Source organism: Condylostylus longicornis, unplaced genomic scaffold, assembly GCF_029603195.1.
Source record: "Condylostylus longicornis isolate FDR11 unplaced genomic scaffold, ASM2960319v2 ptg000030l, whole genome shotgun sequence".
Taxonomy (NCBI): Eukaryota; Metazoa; Arthropoda; class Insecta; order Diptera; family Dolichopodidae; genus Condylostylus; species Condylostylus longicornis.
In genome coordinates, this window is record NW_026577999.1 from 6,656,581 (window position 1) to 6,678,671 (window position 22,091).

General features: G+C 27.5%; 2 protein-coding genes across 2 annotated transcripts; one reads left to right on the forward strand and one right to left on the reverse strand.

Annotated features, from left to right (window-relative positions):
* Positions 1 to 11,208: 11,208 nt before the first annotated feature.
* LOC129607818 (guanine nucleotide-binding protein-like 3 homolog) lies at positions 11,209 to 13,169 on the forward strand. Its single transcript, XM_055519003.1, has 6 exons — positions 11,209 to 11,476; positions 11,550 to 11,641; positions 11,694 to 12,119; positions 12,174 to 12,421; positions 12,488 to 12,832; positions 12,910 to 13,169. The coding sequence occupies exons 1-6, from the start codon at positions 11,276 to 11,278 to the stop codon at positions 13,059 to 13,061; spliced, it is 1,464 nt and encodes a 487-aa protein (XP_055374978.1). The 5' UTR covers positions 11,209 to 11,275; the 3' UTR covers positions 13,062 to 13,169.
* Positions 13,153 to 21,649, reverse strand: LOC129607817 (eIF-2-alpha kinase activator GCN1). The gene is made up of 8 exons (XM_055519002.1): positions 21,585 to 21,649; positions 21,425 to 21,527; positions 20,406 to 21,361; positions 17,809 to 20,353; positions 15,710 to 17,726; positions 15,516 to 15,646; positions 14,335 to 15,446; positions 13,153 to 14,282 (listed from the first exon to the last, which is right to left on the reverse strand). The coding sequence occupies exons 1-8, from the start codon at positions 21,597 to 21,599 to the stop codon at positions 13,218 to 13,220; spliced, it is 7,944 nt and encodes a 2,647-aa protein (XP_055374977.1). The 5' UTR covers positions 21,600 to 21,649; the 3' UTR covers positions 13,153 to 13,217.
* Between the last annotated feature and the right edge of the window lie 442 nt (positions 21,650 to 22,091).

Consider the following 22,091-nt stretch of genomic DNA (forward strand, 5'->3'; position numbering starts at 1 on the left):
ATCTCACTCGTGAAGTAGTTTAGATGAGGATTTATTCTACTGTCATATTTGTAAGCTCGACTTACAGAAGACGCGTTTTTCTGTTTATCACAGAATGATTGCAACAAAGTTTCTGCAAAAACTCACAAATACACACAAGTTTTTATTGTATAATATTGCATTCCTTTAACATAGCCGCAATAAATATTCAACGAAAAATATTAATAAATAAAAATTGTGTATGCTGTGATCTCATGATCTCAGAAGAATTTTCACATCCTCACAAAAAAAAAAAATTTTTTTGAAATATTTATTATAACTATGTTATAATGGTTAACATAGCCTTAACCATTTTATTTATTTAAAGTTATTTATCATTATTCCCGTCAAATCAAAAAGGTAAGCGGCGCTAGAATAAATTATTCAATAGCTCATCTCAAATATTGATCGTACGATAATTTTTTATATAAAATTTTTATTTTTTCTTTCTTGTTTTTAAATAACTTTGATTTAAAAAAAAATATTCTGATCAAATTTAAAACATTTGTTAAAAACGTTGTTATTGTACCAAAAGAAAGAAACTAAAAGATTAGGTCATCGTTTAAAGAAAAATTTTCTTTTGATCGCCGAATTCCCGCTGAGCTGTTAAGCGTTTTCACTCATTTCATAAAGATGCATTGGAAAGATAAGAAATGTAATTGATAAATGATAGTGAATTTTATTAAGTGTTATATAATAAGGCCTCATATGTTTGAAAGTATATAAATATTTTCATAATTAATTTTTTCGCATATTAATGATAAAATAACTTTTAGTAATTAATTAAATTTACATTTCCTACATTGAGTTCTTGTAATTACTTCAAGATGTGTGAAGAAACATGAGTAAGACTGAACGAAATAACTGAAAATGTATAAGAATTAACAGTATATAATGTTTTCAATGATAACAGTATATTAATGTTTTCTAATAGAAATCATATTTAACAGTAAGACCTATTAAACTCCGGTCAGATAAGTAACATTTGACTTAAAGTTAAAACGTTCTTGAATTCTTAAACAAGAAATATGTATCTAGCATACATGACACTTCCATAAATAATCCTTTCGAGGCATATGTCATTTTTAAATTTCAAAACACAACCCCCATTATAAATTTAATAGGTCTTTGAGAATATTGAAATAAAGATCAAATAGAGCAGCTTATACATCGGTCATTATTATAACTAAAAAAATAGTTACGTTCATCATAAAATCATATATTGCCGTAGCATTCCTACGAATATCAATATCTATATGCTAAATTCTTGTTATAAGATCAATTCCTCCCTCTTATTATTAGTGCAACAGTGAAGTATAGTGTAGTGTAAAGTACCCCAAGTTATATTAATATACAATATAATATTAAATATGAACATTACAATTAATTTTATAATTTAAACAATTGTGATAGTAAAAGGATCAATCTTTATAATCACCACACTTACATCAGTTTCTATTTAAAACCCACTAGACTGAAATAGACTTTAAATTTGTGCTCAAATAGTGCAATTAGGAAGAAAAGAATGTTCATTTCGAATGCAATTCTAGAAACCTTTAGTTCTAACAAAACGAACATTTGTATATCAGTTGCCCTCCTCGCTGGCAAACGTAGGTTGAAGTATGTTGTATATAATAAATGTATAAATTGGAACTAGTAACACACTAGTAATAGAACTAGTAATAGCAGTAACAGATCATTCGTCCTGATTTTGTCACGAGGAAGAACCACTACCTGTGCAATTATGAATAGTTGTGCTATGGGAACGGCTGAAATAAGAGGAATATATTTCCAAATCCACAGTTTAACCACTTTGATTCTACTATAAATCTTGATAGTCAGTCCAGTTTTTAACTAAAAATTACAGTAATATATATGGCTTCTGGTGTGTTTTCAGTGGCGTAACCCCGTTCATTTAATGTAAGTACAAATTTGTCATAAGACAGATCAGTTGATCTTCCGTATTGAAGATCAATTTAGTAGTGGTTATTTTTTTGTACAGCATTATTGTTAACTAAAAGACACTTTTAATGTTACTTGCAAAATATATGTAAAAATCAACAACTCTTAAATGATTTTACGAAATAATCAAAAATACTAACCTTTTATTTTTCTATATCTTATAATGTGACGACAATAAATTTCTTTTCCCATTTATTCATGATCTTATCCGAAGTAATTAAATTTACAATAATTACACATTATATATGAAATTTTTTAAATAATCTTTTTATCCGAAAATTATTTTAGTAAAATATTCTTTTACAATTACATAGAATTTATTAATTATTGTTAAAATGTCCAAATAATTAAGGATTAATTAGCAATTTTTTTTGTATATATATAAAATTTTTAATCCAGAGAATTACGAACATCGTTAACTACACATAATTATCATATTTCATTATACGCATTAGTATGTGACAAATTATTAATCGTATATAAACCATTTAATTAATTAATTTAATTAATTTTTCTCTTTTTAATTTCATTTTAATCTCAAATTTTTTATACATATTATTTTTTCTTTTAAATTTGGAAAATAATTTTTTATTATATTGCACTTAAAATATATAATTATTTTTTAATTGAACAAAAAAAAATCAGAGAAAAAAAATTAACAGTATTTAAAAAATAATTAAAAACAGTAAATTAATTCAATTTTTTTCATAATTATTGATATTGCATACTTTTAGGGACTAACAAATTTTAATTATTTTTCTCTTATATAACAATTTACATGGGTAGAACTGTTATTAGAATGATTTTATTTTTTTTTTGTTTTATTAAATTTTTTCACTTATTTAATTATTTTGGTGACAAAAAATTAAGCACTATTTTACCGTTAGACACACATCCTGTGTTTGGAAAGAGCAAGATAAAAAAAAAACTTTTTTAGTTTATATTTTTTTTCTTTTTGTTTTCCTTTTGTTTTTAAAATTTTTTGATCACGTTTTTTATTCTCTTTTTGTTTTGTATTGAAAGAAAATACACTGTTATATTGTACAGCAAATCAAATCACTTTTAGTTTGAAAACAAAAAAAAAAATAGTTTTCTTATTTTCTTTTATAAAGTACAGACATGCATACATGTATAATAAAAACAAACAAAATATAAATGAAAAATAATAAAAAAGAAAAAAAAAGCAATTCATAAATTTTTTACACAAAACTTATTTGTCAACATAACAACAACAGTGGTATATACGTAAAGCAACAAAATAATTGTAGAGGTCTCCACTATTCCATTTGAATATATATATAGTATAAAAATTTTCATTCATTTAATATTGTACTCTTATGGACTGGTCTACAGATATACAAGTAGAAAAAAAATAAGAACAAAACTATTATTGAGCATAACCCAGTTTGTATAAAAGAGTAACTCCTTCTTTTTTTTTTAATATATTATTTTTATTTATTTTTTTGCTCTTTTTTATAATAATTATTATAATGTTAGTTGTCTCTTTTTGTTTTAAAGAAATTGTAGAATATGTTTATTTATGTTTTATTGTTACAAATGTTTGTAAGGAAATGAGAATTGGAAAATATTATATATACGGTTTTATTATAAAGAGTATACAACAATATCACAACACAATAACAAATTGTATAGTGTTGCAAGTCGTACTTTATTTTTCTTAACTTATATATTGTTCACTACGTGTATAACACTATTAAATGAGTTCACAAGCAAACACATATTTATTATATTTTCAAACTTTTTAAATGTGAGAAATTATTTTAAATATGCTGAGAAATTAATTAATTGCTGAGAAAAATTATAATTTTCATACAAAGCTTACATATTATGTTTTTATTTTAGCACAGTTTTTAAAAAAATTTCATTTCTTTAAACTGAATTGAAAAAAATGTCACGTATATAAAATAAAACTAGGAATTAAAAAATTAAGAGAAAATTGATATGAAAATTATAAAAGCCACAATTTGAAAACAAAAAGAAATAAATCACAAATTCTTTTTTTAGGTTATGTTCAAACAGTGTTTTTCTTTTGTGTACATGCACTATACTGATGTTTAGTAATTTTTAAATATAATCCCGCCTTCAGTTTCATACAAAAATGTTATAACCATATAGAAAATAATCACATTTTAAATTTGTTGTGCATTCATTTCTTTCCTACTTCTATTTTGCATATCTTACATATATATTGCAACACTTATTATACTACAATTATGAAAAAAAACTTTTATTTAAATCTGGCAATACTTTATGATATTTTAATTATTTTAAAACAAATAATATTTTATTTTAATTTTAATTCATTTATATTATTTATTTATTAAAAATTCTATAAATTCAATTTATTTAAATTTTTTTATATTTTTCAATTTTTATATCAAATTAATTCTGTATTTTATTAAATTTCAATCAAATAAATTAATTTCCACACAATTCCAAAAAAAAAAAATAAAATTTTTATTTGAAATTTCCATTTTGTTTTTTTATAATTTACAAGATAATTAAATTTTTCATAATATTTTTATTAAACAGAGAATAATATTAGAATAAGTGCAACGTGAATAGCAATAACACTTCTACCGTGCTCAACAGTTTTAATCATACTATTTACAACTTCAATAACAGTTGTTTTTTTTTTTTGTTTTTGCTGTTGCAGCTTTTCTGTATGTTTGTTTGTTTATTATTCTTATTTTTATTTTAAAAATGAAAAATGAAATGGAAATTCAGTTACGTCTTTCGTATGATAACAAAAGAGTAAGCGAATAAATTCATTGTTTTTATTATTATTTTTGATTCTGTCTACTTTACTCATGCAATAATTCTAATAAGTTAAAACGAAAAAAAGAAACAAAAACAATTTGTTCATACCTTTATCTCTATGATAAGAAATTTTACAATATGGATGGAATATGCGCAAAAAGGTGGAGTCATAGTAAAAATTATTACCATGAATATTGAAAACTGAACACACACATTTTTTTTTTATAAAGCAAAACCAAAAAAATAACTCTCCACATTTTTAATTGGCTGCAAATGTTTATTATTTTGTAGGTATTGAAATTTTGTTTGTTTTTTTTTCGGAATTTGTTGGGTTTTTCAGTGTGGTACCCGAATGGACAAACAATCAAAAAAAATTTTTTTTTTCTGGTAGAATTTTTCATTCTTATTTTATTTTTATATTTACACACATTTATACATATAATATGTAAAATTATTTTGTTTACACACTAGTATTATAATGTTATACATATAAGTAAGTTGTTATATGGATAAATTTGTATACGTACACACCTGAACAAAACAAACATAGCCACTTGGATTGGTTTATGAATGTGCATATTGCGATGGTGAATTCTACATAAATATTATATATAGTGTGAGTGTAGGTATACGTAGGTATATAAAATATGTACAGACTTTTATACAAATTTAATACAGAAGTTTTACTGATATAAAACAAACTAAGGTAAAAAAAAAGTTGGTTGTTTTTGTTTTTTTTTTTTGAATATATAATTTCAATAGAAAAAAAATCACACAAAAAAAAAGTTAAAAGAATTTGTCGCTGAAATATTTCTTTTATTTTTCTTATTATTATTATGATTTTTTATTTTTTTTAACATAAATTTACATATAAAAATTGTATATAAATAAAATATATACACACAGTGGTGGCCCAAAAGAGTACACTCATATCTATAGAAAAAGAGAGACCAACTTTTAAATTCATAAACAAATAAAAGCAGACAAAATAGCACACTCACTAGTATGCACTACCGTTTCAACAGTAAATCACACATATGATTTTGATACACGAAGAAAAGAAAGAGAAAAAAATCTGTACAACACGGATACTAATTTGAGCGAAACGGTACTTATAGAAACTAAAAGATAATAATATAAAATGAAAATTCCTAATTGAGGATTGTTTACCAATAGAACAAAACTTCATTTTAAAACTTAGTTTGATTACAATGTCTTAAATAACTATTTCTGTTATATAATCTCAATCATTTTAGCCCTGCCAGAAGAAGAGCTCAAATAAAATGAATGCATTATTGCAATATTAAAGAAACATTATACAATTTGACCTACACCAGAACCGTTCAAGTTTCTCAATGTCTAATTAAAATTTTTTGAAAACGTTCTGCAACAAATTCAGAAGGTTTCAAGGCATATTAGTCCGAACTTCAGGAAATCTTGAAATCAGCAATTCTGAATTGTAAATTAAATTGCAAAAATAACTAACGGCAATAATTAACATTAAATTTTTCAATTTTCTTTAAATTTGGAATTAAAATAAATTGTTTTACCTTACAAAATTAAAAATATCGTTAGAGCTTTTTTCCAATTCATTTTTATATCTTGTAAATAAATAAGATATACGATATACGTGTATATCGTACGATATAAAGAGTATGTTTAAGATTTTTAATGAATTTATTAAATATTTGTAATGCACCTTTAGATTTTTTGAATTTGTGAACTAAAAAATTTCAATTACTATTTTTGATTTAAATTATTGGGAAAATACTACGACATCCGTTTACCACGGTATTCCTTGGTGGTATCGATATAATTTTAAAAATTTTTTGCTGCATATAAATTTTCTGTAGTATCTAGGTATATACATATATAAAATTATAACTGTGCGCATATACGATGAATTTTTTTTTTACAAAACTAATTTTTTTTTTTCTATTTTATAAGCGAATCCTGTCTTTTTTTTTTCTCTCTGTCTCTTGCAATATTTTTGTTGCAAAATTGCGAATTACACATTTCTTTTTTAAGATTCCATATAATAGTTGTTATTACTTCTATATTTTCAGCTTACACATCTGCATTCTATATTCCTAAATTTATGCAATCTCATCTAGTGATAGAAATACATATATACAACTTGCATGTATATGTATGTTTGTGTATTAATAAATTTAAAACTTAAGTTACATGTTGACTTCTTTTTCAATTACTTTCATATTTTTTTTTAATTTAAATTTTTTTTTTATATTTTTGAAAAGTTTTTTTTTTTTGGTTATAGAAAGCAAAATACTTAAATTTTGTGACGGTATATATGTTTTTTTTATATATGTATATTGGATATATAAGATGATTTGTTTTTAAACTGAAAGAGTTTTAAAAGATTTCGCAATATAAAAAATGCATGAAGAAAAAATTATTCAAAAAACCAAAATATTCCCTGGATGAGAAGACAGATGCACACAGAATTCTAAAATTTAAATAATGATATATATGAGTGCATGTGAGTGTATGTACGTGTGATATACATAAAATTTTTCCGAAACAATTTTATTAAAATTTTTCATATAATAGGTATGTATTGTATACATTGTGTATTACAAATCTAAACTGCTGAATAATATTAAATTTTTACAGTTGGGGATGATAACATATTTTAAACACCCTGTCGTTTTATTATCAAATTACATAATTTGTACGCACTATCGGTAAAATACCAGTTATAGTCTTTAAGTAAACCAGAATAATCTTGTAATTTCCTTGAAAGTTGCGTCTATAAATTAATCGTGCATCCCCCGTGCGGTTAAGAGGGCTCATATTTGATAGATTTTTTATTATTTTAGGATATGTTAAGATTAGGTACATCAGGTCAAATTTTTATTTTTAATTGTTTATCCAAAATCACGTATAAATAAAAATATTATTTAAGAGAATCTTCTTCTTAAATTATTTAAAAAGAATTTTTAAAAATACAAATGGAATTAAAGCTATTTTAATTTTATAAATAAAATTTTATTTGAGAACATATATACCAGCATATATACAAACATATATCTGCCTATTTAAGTAAAGTATGAATATTCAATAATTAAGTATACATTATAAATTAATTTTTTTACAAATAAACCATATAACATATATTGGTTCGTATGTATACAACATGTGTATGTAATCCAATATATACCATAACTGTTTATAATTATTAAATGTAGCTATATATAATTTTTTTAATTTTTTAAGAAATATATTTTATTTTATATTTTATACTTCAGAAGATATCACAATTAAAATTTTCACGTCACTCACATTCAATTGCTCCTATGTTTTTTTACAATACACAACATATACATATTCACGCTTGTTTATGTTAAATGGTAATGAACTTAAAAGGTAATCAAAAAAAAAACTAATTGTGAAAATGGTAATTGTAAAATTACCTTAATTTTATATACCTTATAAATAAGATATAAGATAATAAAGGTATACTTTTACTTTTCCTTTACTTTCAACTAAAAACTTATTTATAAAAGTGTCTATAATTAAAAATGAAGAGTGAACATGATAGTCCTAATCACCTAGATGTCATATGGGAGAAGGTTCTTTTAATTTATCACTAACAGCAATGATTTGGCGCTCACATTCTATAAATTTATTGTATATCAATTCAAATCTGTACATTCAATTTTCTATCTGTTTGTTGTTGAAATACTTTTTTCAGAATGGAGAACATTAAATCTCAGTACTGCCACTGAATAAAATTAGTTTGAAGTGAGTATGTTTTGAACAAGCAGTTCTATCCACAAGGTCTTGTTTTACGGTAGATACGCAGTACCATTTTGAAGGCCTTAAGGAGCTCTGCAAGGTTTGTTGAGTTTCAGGGAAAATTAAAAAAAAAATTATGAAAAAATCGGTTAAGCCACGCATCGGTAAAAATTTTTAAATGAAGTGTTCAAAATATGTTCACGACATAACATAATACCGTTTTTAGTATTATATACAAGTATTATAGTAGTATTATTAGTAGTATATAAGTATTATATCTCCAATAATGTTTGATCACTCATTTTCGTATATTATAAATATGTATTCTATAATACAAAACTAATATCGTATAAACTTACAAAACTATGTATATATCTGGATTTACTTTATTAATCCATTTAAGTGTTAGGTAACAAGTATAATCTTAAACTTTAAAGTATGTGGAAATAAATATTATGGTATGAGACCCCTAATATAAAATATAAAAGTCCTTATAATCCTATATATAATATCACGGTCTTTATGATTCATCAAGGACATTTTGTCCACAATTTTCTTCTAAACGTTAGAACAAAAATCCTGTGTTATCTTCAAAAATATGACGTCACAAAGTATGAAACCATTATTTGAAATCACCTATATTCGCTACGACAGCCTTCCATAAATTTGTAATATTGTACACGCAATAAAACACTACACAATACAAATAATTTTATATTGATAAGATACGTAAATTTATGAATGTATGCTATATCTATAGCAATGTATGTATGTACATATATAATGATGTTACATATATAACGTAACTTTAAATAAAGGAATAAAATTTAATTCGAAAGGAATAAATAAATATTTGATTTTTATTTTTCAATTCAAAATTGATTTAAATGGCACTTAAATTAAATATATTATGTATTTTATTTTATGAAATTTGTTGCTTGCCTCTTTTTATTAATAAAAAATGTTTTTTTTTTTTAAATTATTTCAATGAAATATGTAGGTCGGTATGCACATATGATTTGATATGATTTAAGTAAGAGTAAAAGAAAAGCTGAACACTATAATTACTGATATTGCATACTGTTAGGAGACAAAAAATTCAAAGAAGCTCTGAAAACCTAATTATAATGTAATAATTATGAATTTTACAGATATTTTTGTTATTTGTATGTAAAATTTGGATCTTCTATCTAAGGGTATACATGTGAATTTTAATACATATTTAAACAGGTTGGCCTTAATATACATACATTACATAATGGGATTATAAAACATTTATAACAAACTTACGGTAAAGTAAAAGTATATAGCCTAAAAATTAACATTATTATAGAAATCAATTAACAAATAAATTCAATCAATTTGTTAATATTTAATTCTTGACCTAATCTTATATATAAATAATTTTTCAAATTCAATTGAAATTTTTGATATTTTGCACGAAACACACGTATGAAATTTTCCAGCATTTACATTTTATACCGATTTTTTTTCCTATTCAAATCACACAAGTAAAAAATTATCATTCCTTTGTATATTGTAAATTTTTAGAAAAAAAAAGTTAAACTTTTGAATATTACGTTTGGAATTTTTTTTTATTAAGGCTAGAGAGTCCTTTTAGTTCTAAAATATAGAAAGAAAAACTGTTTTAATGCAACACATATGTTTGCCACCTTTCATAGGTATTTTGTAATAGCATAGAATATAATATACACGGTAATGTTTAAAAAAAATTATTATTATTTTTTTTTTTGTCTTTTCTATCATTTACCTTTACACAATTTTATATATATTAACAGATGTTACGTTAAAAAAATGTAACATGTCATAACGTTAAAACGTGACCAAAATATATAGAAGTTTAATATTTTTAAAAAACATTTTCTAGCATTACGGATATAATAAAGTGTACATAAAAAATATTTATTTCAAAAAAATTAATGGCAAAATTTAAAAATTACTCATAGTCTTGAATATCGAATCGTAATACATGAAAAAATTTTAAAGGAAGCATGTTAAATATTTGCAAGGAAACTAAAGAAAGAATGTAAAGTTTCCATTATAATTAATTCGAGGTATGAAGACAAAATTCTATTATACTACTACCAACCATTTTTGATTGTGTTTACACTGTACTCAAGCTACTTTGCATACAAGAATTTTATTTTAGTAAAAAAATTTACGTATACGATGTTCTTATATCACCGACAGTAATAAAATAAAAAATATTCAAAATGAATTTGAAAATATCAAAATTTTCAAAGTAAAACCATACTTGTAAATAAAAAATATTGATTTAAATAGAAAGGATTAACAATATCAAGTATGGCCAAAGCAAAAGAACAAAATGCTGTGATGCGCGACTAGATTTTCCGAAAAATCCCCATTCCAATTAAACATTTCTTCACCGATTTGATGTACATAAAAATCTTATTAATATTTTGAGATCTTATAAACAATTTATACGGCTAACTTACAATTTAGGTTTTATAGATTTATTGAAAATAAATTTATGTAAATTTTTATTCTCTTTAATTCAATTCGTCCGAGATTTCTTATTTCTGCCGCTAGATATCGCAAAATCAATTTAAAGAGATAAGTTTTATGGGATGTTTATTGACAACTATTCTCAGTCAAATAAATTGACTTTGATAACTCTATTATATAAATGTCAAAAAGCACGTTGAAATTAAATATAAACAAATAGAAAATCAGAAAGCCAAAAAAACTAAGTTCAGTTTTAAGAGATTCAGTCATGGGAAAGAAGAAAAACAATAACAAATATCAAAATAAAAGACGAAATAATATTGAAAAATTTTCCGTAAAGAAAGCTGAGTTTAAACAAAAAAATGAACAAGCCAAAAATCTTAAAAAAAGAGTTTCTGATCAAATTAAGTCTGAAAATCAAATGGACATTGAAGATCAAAAAACAAGTCATTTTGATGAAATAAAACAGGTTTGAAGATTCTATATGTACACATAATATGCACATATTATAATATCCTTTTTAAATTTATTTCATTAATTAGGCGATCAAAGATAACACATGCAAAGTGTTTAACAAGGAATTTAGAAAAGTTGTATCTCAAGCAGATATTTTGCTTGAAATTTTAGATGCAAGGTAAAAAATTGCTAAATAAATTTGCAATAAATTACAGAAAATTTCATTTTAGAGATCCATTAGGAACTCGCTGTAATGAAATTGAAAAAATTATTAATGAGAGTCCCGAACAAAAGCCAATTATTGTTGTGTTAAATAAAGCTGATTTAGTTCCAATAGAAAATTTAAGAAAATGGCTTAAATATTTCAAGACAATTCATCCAGCTATACCCTTTAAATCATCAACTCAAAAGCAGGCTCTGAATTATGGATCAAAAAGTTTTAAATCAGTTAAAGATGAAAAATGTTTACAAAATTCCGTAAGTTTCGGTACCGATCTTTTAATGTCAATGTTAGGAAAATATTTTAGACATAAAGGTGCTGGAGTTAAAATTACAGTTGGGGTAGTTGGAATACCTAATGTTGGTAAAAGTTCTATCATAAATTCATTAGCGAGAGGTAGACGTTGTGCTGTCGGTTGTAAGCCAGGTGTCACTAGGTAAAACTGTTAATTTAGGCTACTAAAAATTATAATGCTATTTTTGTATTTTAGATCCCTTCAAAAAATCCAAATTGACAAAAAGGTAATGTTAATCGACTCACCCGGAATAATATTTCCAAGTGCTCAATCTTTATGTAGTGTTTATCAAAATGGTCAAAATGTTAGTGATATTAAAGACCCTGTACGATTTGCAGAGAATATTTTGAAAAGAGCAACCAAACAGTACTTTTGTAACTTATATGGCATTTCTGACTATAATTCTTTTGAAGAATTTCTATCTAGAAAAGCTTTAAAAATGGGTAAACCTTAATATTTTATTAATTAGGTTTTTTATACTAAATTATTTTTGATGCTCTCAACTTTAGGAAAATTTTCTAATGGATCGCCAGATATAGAAGCAGCCGCTAGAGGATTACTCAATGATTGGAATTCCGGAAAGATTCGCTACAATACCGAACCACCAGAAGAATCATCTTGTCATGTATCGTCAAAAATTATAACGAATAACGAAACGGTTGATGTGAACATGGATTGCTTTGATGATGACATAGAACAAATTTTGAAATCATTTGAAGAAAAGCCGGTGGAAGTGGAAACTACCTTTAAAGTTCCTGAAGAGAGTATCTACAATATTGCTAATAATGCAGCAACTAATAATAAAGTTAAAGCAACTAAAAATTTAAAAATTGATCCTGAAGCTCTTCTACAAGGTACGTTATTACGTTATTTGATTAACAATCTGTTCTACTAATACATTTTAATTTTTTTTTAATTTTTCTTTTTTTAGGAAACAAGTCAATAAACAAAGAAATTAAAAGACTTCAAAAAAAGAAAAAGAAAATGGTCGCCAAAACTGAGCGTAGGATAGATCAAATGTCTGATGTGCTGGAAGGATTTAGCATTAAAAGTGAGGATTGCATGACTGATGATAAAATTTAAGATCTCTTGAATTTTTTTTATTAGGCTTGCTTTTTTATTTATTGAAATATGTACGTACTTGTACGTTATATATTAAAAAAAAATTAGAAAATACACTTGGATAACTAGTTTTATTATTTAATTTAGAAAAACATACAATTGAAATTTAGTTAAAATTTACGCGATAAGTGTTGTGTCGTACTCTTCCTCTTTGCCAGTTGGTTGTGTCATTACTTTTCGCAAAACTTTTACGACAACTTCATTCAGTGACTCGCGAGCACCAGCATCCATAATTTGTAAACAATTTTGAAATAATTCATCCCCTGATCTTAATCTTAGTATAGCAACTAAAGCAATTTCTGAATTACATTTAACGTAAACATTTTTTTCTTTAGTACCATTTACAAGCATTGGGATAATCACTTTAAGAATATCAAGTGGGATGCTTTCTGTTGATTTTGCTAAGAAACTACAAGTTTTAGCTACCAATTGTTTGATTTCATTACTTTCATGGTTCATTGCTCGTACAAAAGTTGTTAAAATACTTTGCGGAATTTGTTCATTTTTACTTAAACAATGCCTTGTCAAATAGGCAAAAGAACGAACACCATTACTTGAAATTGGTACTCTGTCGGAAGTTATACAACTTGCTATAACTTGTGTTATTTTATGCTGGAATGCGGAAATATAAATAGCATCGGGACTCTCTTTTAGCGCAACATACAATGCTATCGTCCTACCATGCTTCAGGGCAAAATCATCAGACTCAGATAATATATGATTTTTCAATGTTTCATCTACATCGTCAGGGGGCAGATACTTGCACAAAGCACCTAAGCATCCTCCAATTGCATTTCTTGTAGTTTCTTCATTGTGATTTAACATCGATATTAGGGTTGCGTGAATTTGTTTCCTTAATGTTTCTGACATTTTGTCTCCTCCAAACGTTATAACACCACGCAGTGCTTGTAACATTGTGTCTCGAACAGCTGGATCGTCGTAGTTTTTGATTCCATTATGTATTTCGATAAACAAAGGATCCGGCCTTAGATGAATATTAATTAGTTCAGCAAGAGCTTGTCCCGCTTTTAGTCTTACAGATCTGCTGTTGTCATGCAACGCTTTTAAAAAAGTTGTTTGTAACTGAGGGAGAAATTGTTTTAGCATAATGCCAACTTTTCTCAACAAAATAGCTAATGTTTCTAAGACTGCTGCTTTAACATCAGAGTTAAATCTATCACCCTATAATAAAAATGAATAATTTCAGTTAAATAGTATAATATAAATCGCTTACCAAAATTCTTATAAGTGGGCCTGTGATATGCACTACAGAAGGCTGAAGAGATTGTGGACTAGTCAGTGAAATAATTTCGCCTAAGCCTTGAGCCGCGCTCTCTTTTTCTTCTGGTAACCCGTTGAGAATAGCTTCTCTGAACACTGGAAGTAATGGAGTAATACCTTTAGGCAGACAAAATCCGGGCAGTTCAGCTCCATTTAATTCACTTGCTGCAAATCGTACTGCTTGACGCACATCCATAACATGAGTAATTTGTTCTGCTGGCTCTAAGTTCTTTATAACAGCATTTAACGCCTCCCAAGCTTTTTGCAAAATGTCGCGATCAGAATCAGCTAGAAGTCTTAATAATGTCCTTAGCAGTTGAGATACATATTGGGAATAATCACTTTGGGTGTAAATGCAAAATACGGAAAGGAGAGTTGCGGCCGATTTTTTCGTTTCAAATTTCTCATATTTAGTAAAATTAATTAAAGTGTCAACAATAATTCGAACTCCCGCCTCATCATTTACTGATAATATAACAGTTTGACAGTACTCCAACTGCGTACTTTCTTCTGAAGTTCCTTGAGCGTTAGCCAATGCATCTAACAAAGCTGGCAAAATTTTTGGTAAATATTTGGTAACAGCATCTCCAGCTACAGAAACCAAAATAGAAAGCGCTTTGATGTTTACAGGGGGTGCGGTCAATTGCGGAACTAAATATGGAAGAACAACTTTAGATTTAATAGACATAACTTGTCGCAATCCATCTAAAGTGTTGCTTGCAATCATAGGATCGGGATTTGAAAGATTTTCCAACATAAAAGGTAATATATCATCAAGTGCTTTTGATCCGACGGTTGCATGTAATGAATCAAAAGTTTTAGCCGCAGCACTTCTCACTTCAGGTAACGGATCCGAGAGTGCTTTTCTTACTGTGGGGACTAAGCTATCGACGAATGTCAAAACCATTTCTTTTGATGTAGAAGTCATTATTTCCGACAAACCAATACATACACCTTGTCTCTGATCAGATTGATCTGAATTTAGTCCACGTTCCAAAATTGGAATTATTTCCGGTAAAACCCGTTCACCTAATTTGCGAACTAAATCCCCTAAGGTTCGAGCAGCTGGGAGGTTGAAAAGAAAATCAATTGTAAAAATTTTGTTTCTTAAGCATATTTCATATTTTTACTTACCAACTTGACGTTTATCATAACTTGTACTGGCCAAACAACCTAAGAGCAAATTAAACAACGTGGGTAGAATTTCTCTTAAAGTTCTCGGAGTATTGGTGACAACAAGCTTCCATATATGCAAACTGCTCTGTCTAATAATACATATTAAAAAAATGCATTATTAAAAATGTTTAATAAAATACAACCTCGATTACCTCACAAGTAAAGATACGTCACTTCTTCCCATGTATAAACCAGCTAGCACTCTATTTCTTCGTTCTGGTCCTAAGAAGTGTATAATAGCCGAGTGAGATTGCTCTGTTCCAAAATTATCATCTTCACTAGCAGTTTCCGTTGTCATTTTTCCAGAAACACCAGAAATGCGATATAATAAATCTCCTAAGAGCTGAACGGAACTATATCGAATTCTCCAATTTTCATCAAAAAGCCCTTTTTCCAGCTCTGGTAAAAGTAAAGTAACAGCAGTTTCAGCGTACATGTTAACTATTCTCTGACCCGCTTTCAAAGCTGTTTCTCGAACGTACTCATTCTCATCAGCTAAAGCCTTCAAAATCGGATTGATTATCTGACCAATGTAAGGGGTAAACTCATCTTGAAAAGCTCCTGGCATATAAATAAACATCATTATATACCCATCCTTAACATGGGGCGCAATATCAGATCTTTCAGCGGTTGAAATAATTTCAGGCATCAACTTATGCATTTTTTCTACTCCTAATCCCGCAACAACTTCTGATAAACCTTGAGCAGCCCCACTTCGATCAACACTACTGGTTTCGGAAGTTAAAGTTTGCATTAACCATGGCAACAAATCGTCAAACGAGGATTCTCCCATTCCGCGGACCATAGCACCTAAAGCGCGAGCAGAAACAGCTCGAACCTCTGGTACGGGATCTAATAATGATGCTTTTAATCCAGGAATTATGCTTGGCAAATAAGGAGCCAAGTCTTTCTGATCGGTTAAAGAATACATATTACCAATAATCTGTGAAGCCATTTTTCTAGTTTCTGTAGAACGATCCAAAAATGCTCTTTGCACAACTGGCATTATTAGAGCTAGAGATGGAGCATCAATAAAGTGAACAAATTTTGTTTGCAACAAATTACATAAACAAACTGAAGTATTTTTGGATGGATCTTCTAAGGCTTTAAGCAATACTGGTACAATAGCTTGGATCTCTGGATTTTTAATAACCGATCCAATTACTTTCAAGGCATCAGCACCTGCCTCCTGCACCTTCGTATGTGAATCCCCTAAAACTTCTATAAGTTTCGGTACAATGCTTGGTAAACATGATGATAGTTGCTTCGGGGCGCAATAAGCCATAGCACCTAATAATTCTACGGATGCAGTCTTTGTTCTCCAAGAATCTTCATCAAGGGCTTTTAACAATGACGGTAAAATCAATTTTACACCATGCGCTGATAGTTTACCCATAACTACTTTTGCTGTCTCATCTGCAGCTTCACGAACGTACTGCGAAGAATCGCCAAAGCACTGAAGAAGATATGGTATTACGTGTACAATGTATGGTTCAAAAAGTCGGCCTAATGTAATACATAACATTTCAAATGCAAATAAAGCTCCTTCTCGGTATTTATAGTGCTTTTTTTCCTGTATATATGTTGTTAATTTTGGCATTATGTCATATTGTTTTAAGGACAAAATTCCTAAACCTTTAACCATGCCAGCTAAACCATATGCAGCACCTCGTCTTTCTGCAAACTTGTCAGATTTAACTAACTGCTGCAATAATTTCTTGATAATTGCAGGAGCTTCATCTTTAATGGAATACATTAAATGGGGTAAACAATTTGAAACCGACTCTTGGACTTGCTCTGAAGGGGTTGACAAAGCAGCAAGAAGTCGTTTAACAATTGGTTGAATTCTTTCATCATCCTTTTCTAAATGTCTCGCTAAAGATCCCATTAATATTACAACCGCTTGTCTTACATTGTCATAATCTGATGAATTTGGAGCTTGATCCAATAGTTTTTCGAAGACGGGTAACAGCTTATTTATTGTTTCTTTCCCATGGAAATCAACGATGCACAGGGCAGCAGCTAGCATTTGTTTGTGCACAATATCTTCGCGATCACTTAACCCATACGAAACCATGAAATTCATGGTGCAATCAACATCTTCTAAGGTTAAAAATTGTGCTATTTGAGAAATTGATAATGCAATTCCCCGTCTAGCTTCCCATTGATCTAAAAAAGAATATTCAGAATATATAACTTAGTAAACTAAAATAAAAAAAAGATATTTCAAAGCCGTTTAAAGCAAAATTACCTTTTGCTGGTTCGATTTCTCTATCAAATTGGTCCAAAATCGCTGGCAAAAACTCCAGCTTTTCATGATAATTTTCAAGTAACTGATTTAAAATTAACTTTGTTAAGGATGGATCCTCTTTTAACAAAGAAACATAGGCAGATGCCGCAGCTTTCTGAATACATAATTCAGGATGTAAAACATCAAAAATAAATTCTTTATAAATGTCTAAAGGAACATTAAATCCGGTCTTCTCCCACAATTCATCCGCTAAAATTTTGTTATCCTCAGATATATCGTGCTTTGCAATCCAGAAACGACGTATCAATTCTAGTTTAAACTCATCGTTTAATTCAATTGTTTTTAAGTTGTCTGACATTATTATTAAAGCTCTAAGCGAAACGTCACGAACTGCTTGAGAACTTTGTTGCAAAGCTCGCAAAAATAATTCAAATTCTTTTACGGACGCTTTCGAACAATATTCATGTCCAGAACTAATGTTTGCTACTTCAAGCAAAGCTGATACTGCTTGAGTTTGTATTCTACCTCGATATTTACTTATCAATTCGAGTAGTAAGTTAAACATTTCAAATCGAGGCATAAAATTCGGATGTTTTAAATCTGTTATTTCACCTGTTAAGGTTTCACCTTTAACTTGAGCATGGACTTCAATAAATTTAATGCCTGCAATCAATAATTCATCGCTTTTCGTTATCATAGGAGAAATTAAAGCTCTTTTTAATAGTTCAAAAGTATAGCAAAAGCAAGGCGCAGTAAAATGACAGTCTGTTAAACTATTTTCATCATCAAGACTTTGAAAATAGGAGTTTAATTTTACTAAAACACTAGATACATAATCATTTAAGTCCATTTTTAGCCATTCATCATCTAAATTACAGAACGGATTGCATAGTCTTATAATAGCAATACTGATATCTGTTCCCAAATCCTCCAAGTCATTAGAAAAGCAAAACTTTCGCAATTCATAAAATAAATTTTTACATGGTTCAGCTGCTAAAGGAGAAGACATAAGCTTTAAAACTGTAGTAAGTATTTTGGAGAAATATGCTGAGATAAATTTTGAACCTTTGCACGCAGATCTTAATAATGCTATGGAATTATGAAGCTTTTCGTTTAATAGTTTCAATCTTTGTCTGATCTGACTTTCCTTTTCAGTTTGAGTTTTAATTGCTTCTATTTGTTTAGGTGTTAATTTCACTGGTTTTATTTTTCCTTCCTTTTTGCGTTTTTCATCTAACTCTTTCCTCAATTGAAGTTCTTCCAATTGCTCTTTGTAACTGTAAACTTTATTTTCTCTTTTTAATCCTACATGACTATAAATGTCGGTACTATTAGGAATAACAGATTTATCATAAAGCTCGCCTTCAGGCATCAAAAATGTAAGGTATTCATCTTGTGTAACTTTTATTAAATTGAAATCACTGAAGTCGGTTACTACCTTATCAACTATTTTATGTAATGTTAATTGTGGGCAAACCCGGCAAATAGTTTCAATAGCGTTACAATACATATCTTCTGGTTTAAATTCATCTATTAAAATTGTTTGAATATATTTATAGTTGACTGCTATAAAATGCTTTGGTTCCACTTCAAAATTTTGAACTATTGTTTCCCAGAAGTTAATATTAGTTTTTACAACACTTGGATGATGTGCGCAAAGAATTGCCTGCAATCCAATAGTATATGCGTCTGTTATAGAGATTTCTTCAAATGTACACAATGCTTTTATAGCTTCTGCAAATACTTCACTTTGTAATCCATTCTCTTCAATGTTTTCGTTCTCGGAATGTACTTTAATTGATTGAATATATGATGTCAACAACTTTAATATTTCTTTGGAAAAATCAACTTTGAAATTATTAGTATTTTTTTTTATGTTCGAAAGTGATTTTAAGCAATAAGTTCTAACTTTTTTCAGAGAAGAAACTATACCATGCATTATAGCTTTGAATAGAGGCTCTAAACTTCCTTTAATTTTTTCATAATGATGAGTTAATAGTATTTCAGCCATTAATGTGATATTACACAAGGCTTCAGCAGGCGCTGTAGTGATGAATTTTTCAGATAAAAAAATATTTTTGTCTGTATCTAACATCAAATTCCAGAATAAATTATGACTTGACTCATTTAAATCAATTTTAATACGCAGTATTATACATGAGCAGCAAACACCTTCATATAAATTCGCTATTTGAGCATTAGGTTGTGTTGCTTTCTCAATATATGTTATTAATAGAGGCGTTACATCCGTGTCCTTTTTTAAACGACCATTTTCCAAACAAGCAATTAGCCACTGAAGATATGCAATTCTAATAGATTGAGTTGAATTTTTTGACTCCATTCCCTTTTTGAAAATCTTCATAATCTGATCGGGAAGTTCACCTTCAAAGAGAAGTGCCCATAAGCTGAACATTTCTAATGCTAAAATAGCAACTTTTTCTTGAATTTCTGTTTCTAAAGCTTTTTCAAATAATTCAGTTACTTCTGGAATAATTTTCACAATTTCTAATACCGGTGCTGCATTTATGCTAAGATTTCCGATAGCCTAGAATAAAAAATCTCATTTAAAACTTTTCTTTGGAAAACGAAAAACTTACTTTAAAAATGTTAATGCGATATTCAGCCACCGTAATTTTGTCGGATGATCTGTTCAAGGCCTCGAAACAACATTTTAATATATCTAGAATAGTTTCAATCTTAGAACATTTTACTGTAATACTACTCAAAGCTTCAAGTGAATCTTTTCTTGCACTTTCCTCTTTTGAATATAAATACGGTACAAGAGCCTTTGCTAAACTTGAGCAATAATCACTAATATCGAATTGAATTTCGGATATTATTGTAGAAATATTTTCTAAAATCAATTCCGGATTTCTTAACATCGATCTCTGTATAGCTGGCAAAATTGAATCCTTAAACTCCGATTCATTTAAATTGTTTAAAAACGATTTACAAACTTTCATAAATTTTTGTGGAGTTTTTTTCTTTGATGATATAAATCCTTTTAAAAAATAATCCAATACCTTATTACGATTGTTGTTCAATAAGCTAATGCTGTCAAATTTAAGTTTTTCACATTTAATTGTTAGCATGATAAACAGAGCTATGTTACTACTTGCTTCTTTTTCTAAAAGCAAATTCATTTGTGAATGAAGAATATCCTGATTTGTCCAACAATCAAAAAGCAACTGTTCTGCTTTGTCTACTGCTATTGTCATATTTCCCATTAGTATTATTTCATATAAAATTGACTGAACTTCAATTATTTTATATAAATCGCATTTTTCTATATCACTTTTTGCGTTCTTTAATAATATTACCGTCCAACCTAATGCAATTACGCTTGGTTTCAATCCTTTTGGTGTATTTTTTAATTCTTTATTTATTAAAGTATTTAAAACTTTTGTAAAATGATTAACTGTCCATGTTGGATGAACTCTCATTAATTCTGTTATTAAATTAGTGACATACCGTTGTGAATCAGGGTCTTTATATTTTAATAGTGTTGTCCCAATCACTTTGCAGATACCATTTACAATTGTAGTATTCATGTCTAATAATAAAATTTTATAAGACTTAAAATTAATTTAATATAACACAACATTAAAAATATAACCTGGATTTTCTAAAACTCCGGAAACATTTTTGAAAATTGTACTCCTCTCCTCGGGATTTGAATTTAATACCCGATTTGGTAAATCTTTCAAAGCACTAGCAATCTAAGAAAAAAACAATTAATTATTTTAATAATTTTTTGTGAAAAATTAACAACTAACCACTTGATTTTCCATTCTTCACAAAAAAAAAATTCAACGTGAATGCGAGTACAGCGCAATGCAATGAATAATGATTACTGCAACGTCAAATCATACTTGAATGTCAAATTAATAAAAGTTTAGTGTCATTTTGACATTTTATGAATATGCATGAGAACCTCTTCCAAAACTCAAACTCAAATTATGAACTTCATAAAATTTTGCAAAATGAATTGATAAATTTCTGAATCTGTAATTTCCAAAAATATATGTACATCAAAATGAAGAAAAAATTTGAATTCATTTCAAAAAAATGTTTTTAATTTAATGTAAACAGAATTTTAAAATAAATTTTATGAATTTTATTGAACTAAAATTTATAATTGACAAAATATTTTAATAGAATATTTATTTTCAAAGTTAATAATGAAAAATAATGGATAATTTTGCAATATTGTTTTATAAAATTTCGCTATAAATGTCGTCTTTATTTCAAATTTGTTTATGAAAACAATCCAATTAAAAATA

Coding starts and splice junctions, on each gene's coding strand:
- LOC129607818 (XM_055519003.1), top strand. CDS start 11,276: ATGGGAAAGAAGAAAAACAATAACAAATATCAAAATAAAAGACGAAAT. Junction 11,477..11,549: donor ATTTTGATGAAATAAAACAG/GTTTGAAGATTC, acceptor TTCATTAATTAG/GCGATCAAAGATAACACATG. Junction 11,642..11,693: donor CTTGAAATTTTAGATGCAAG/GTAAAAAATTGC, acceptor ATTTCATTTTAG/AGATCCATTAGGAACTCGCT.
- LOC129607817 (XM_055519002.1), bottom strand. Junction 15,647..15,709: donor GACGTATCTTTACTTGTGAG/GTAATCGAGGTT, acceptor ATGTATTATTAG/ACAGAGCAGTTTGCATATAT. Junction 15,447..15,515: donor TTATGATAAACGTCAAGTTG/GTAAGTAAAAAT, acceptor TCAACCTCCCAG/CTGCTCGAACCTTAGGGGAT.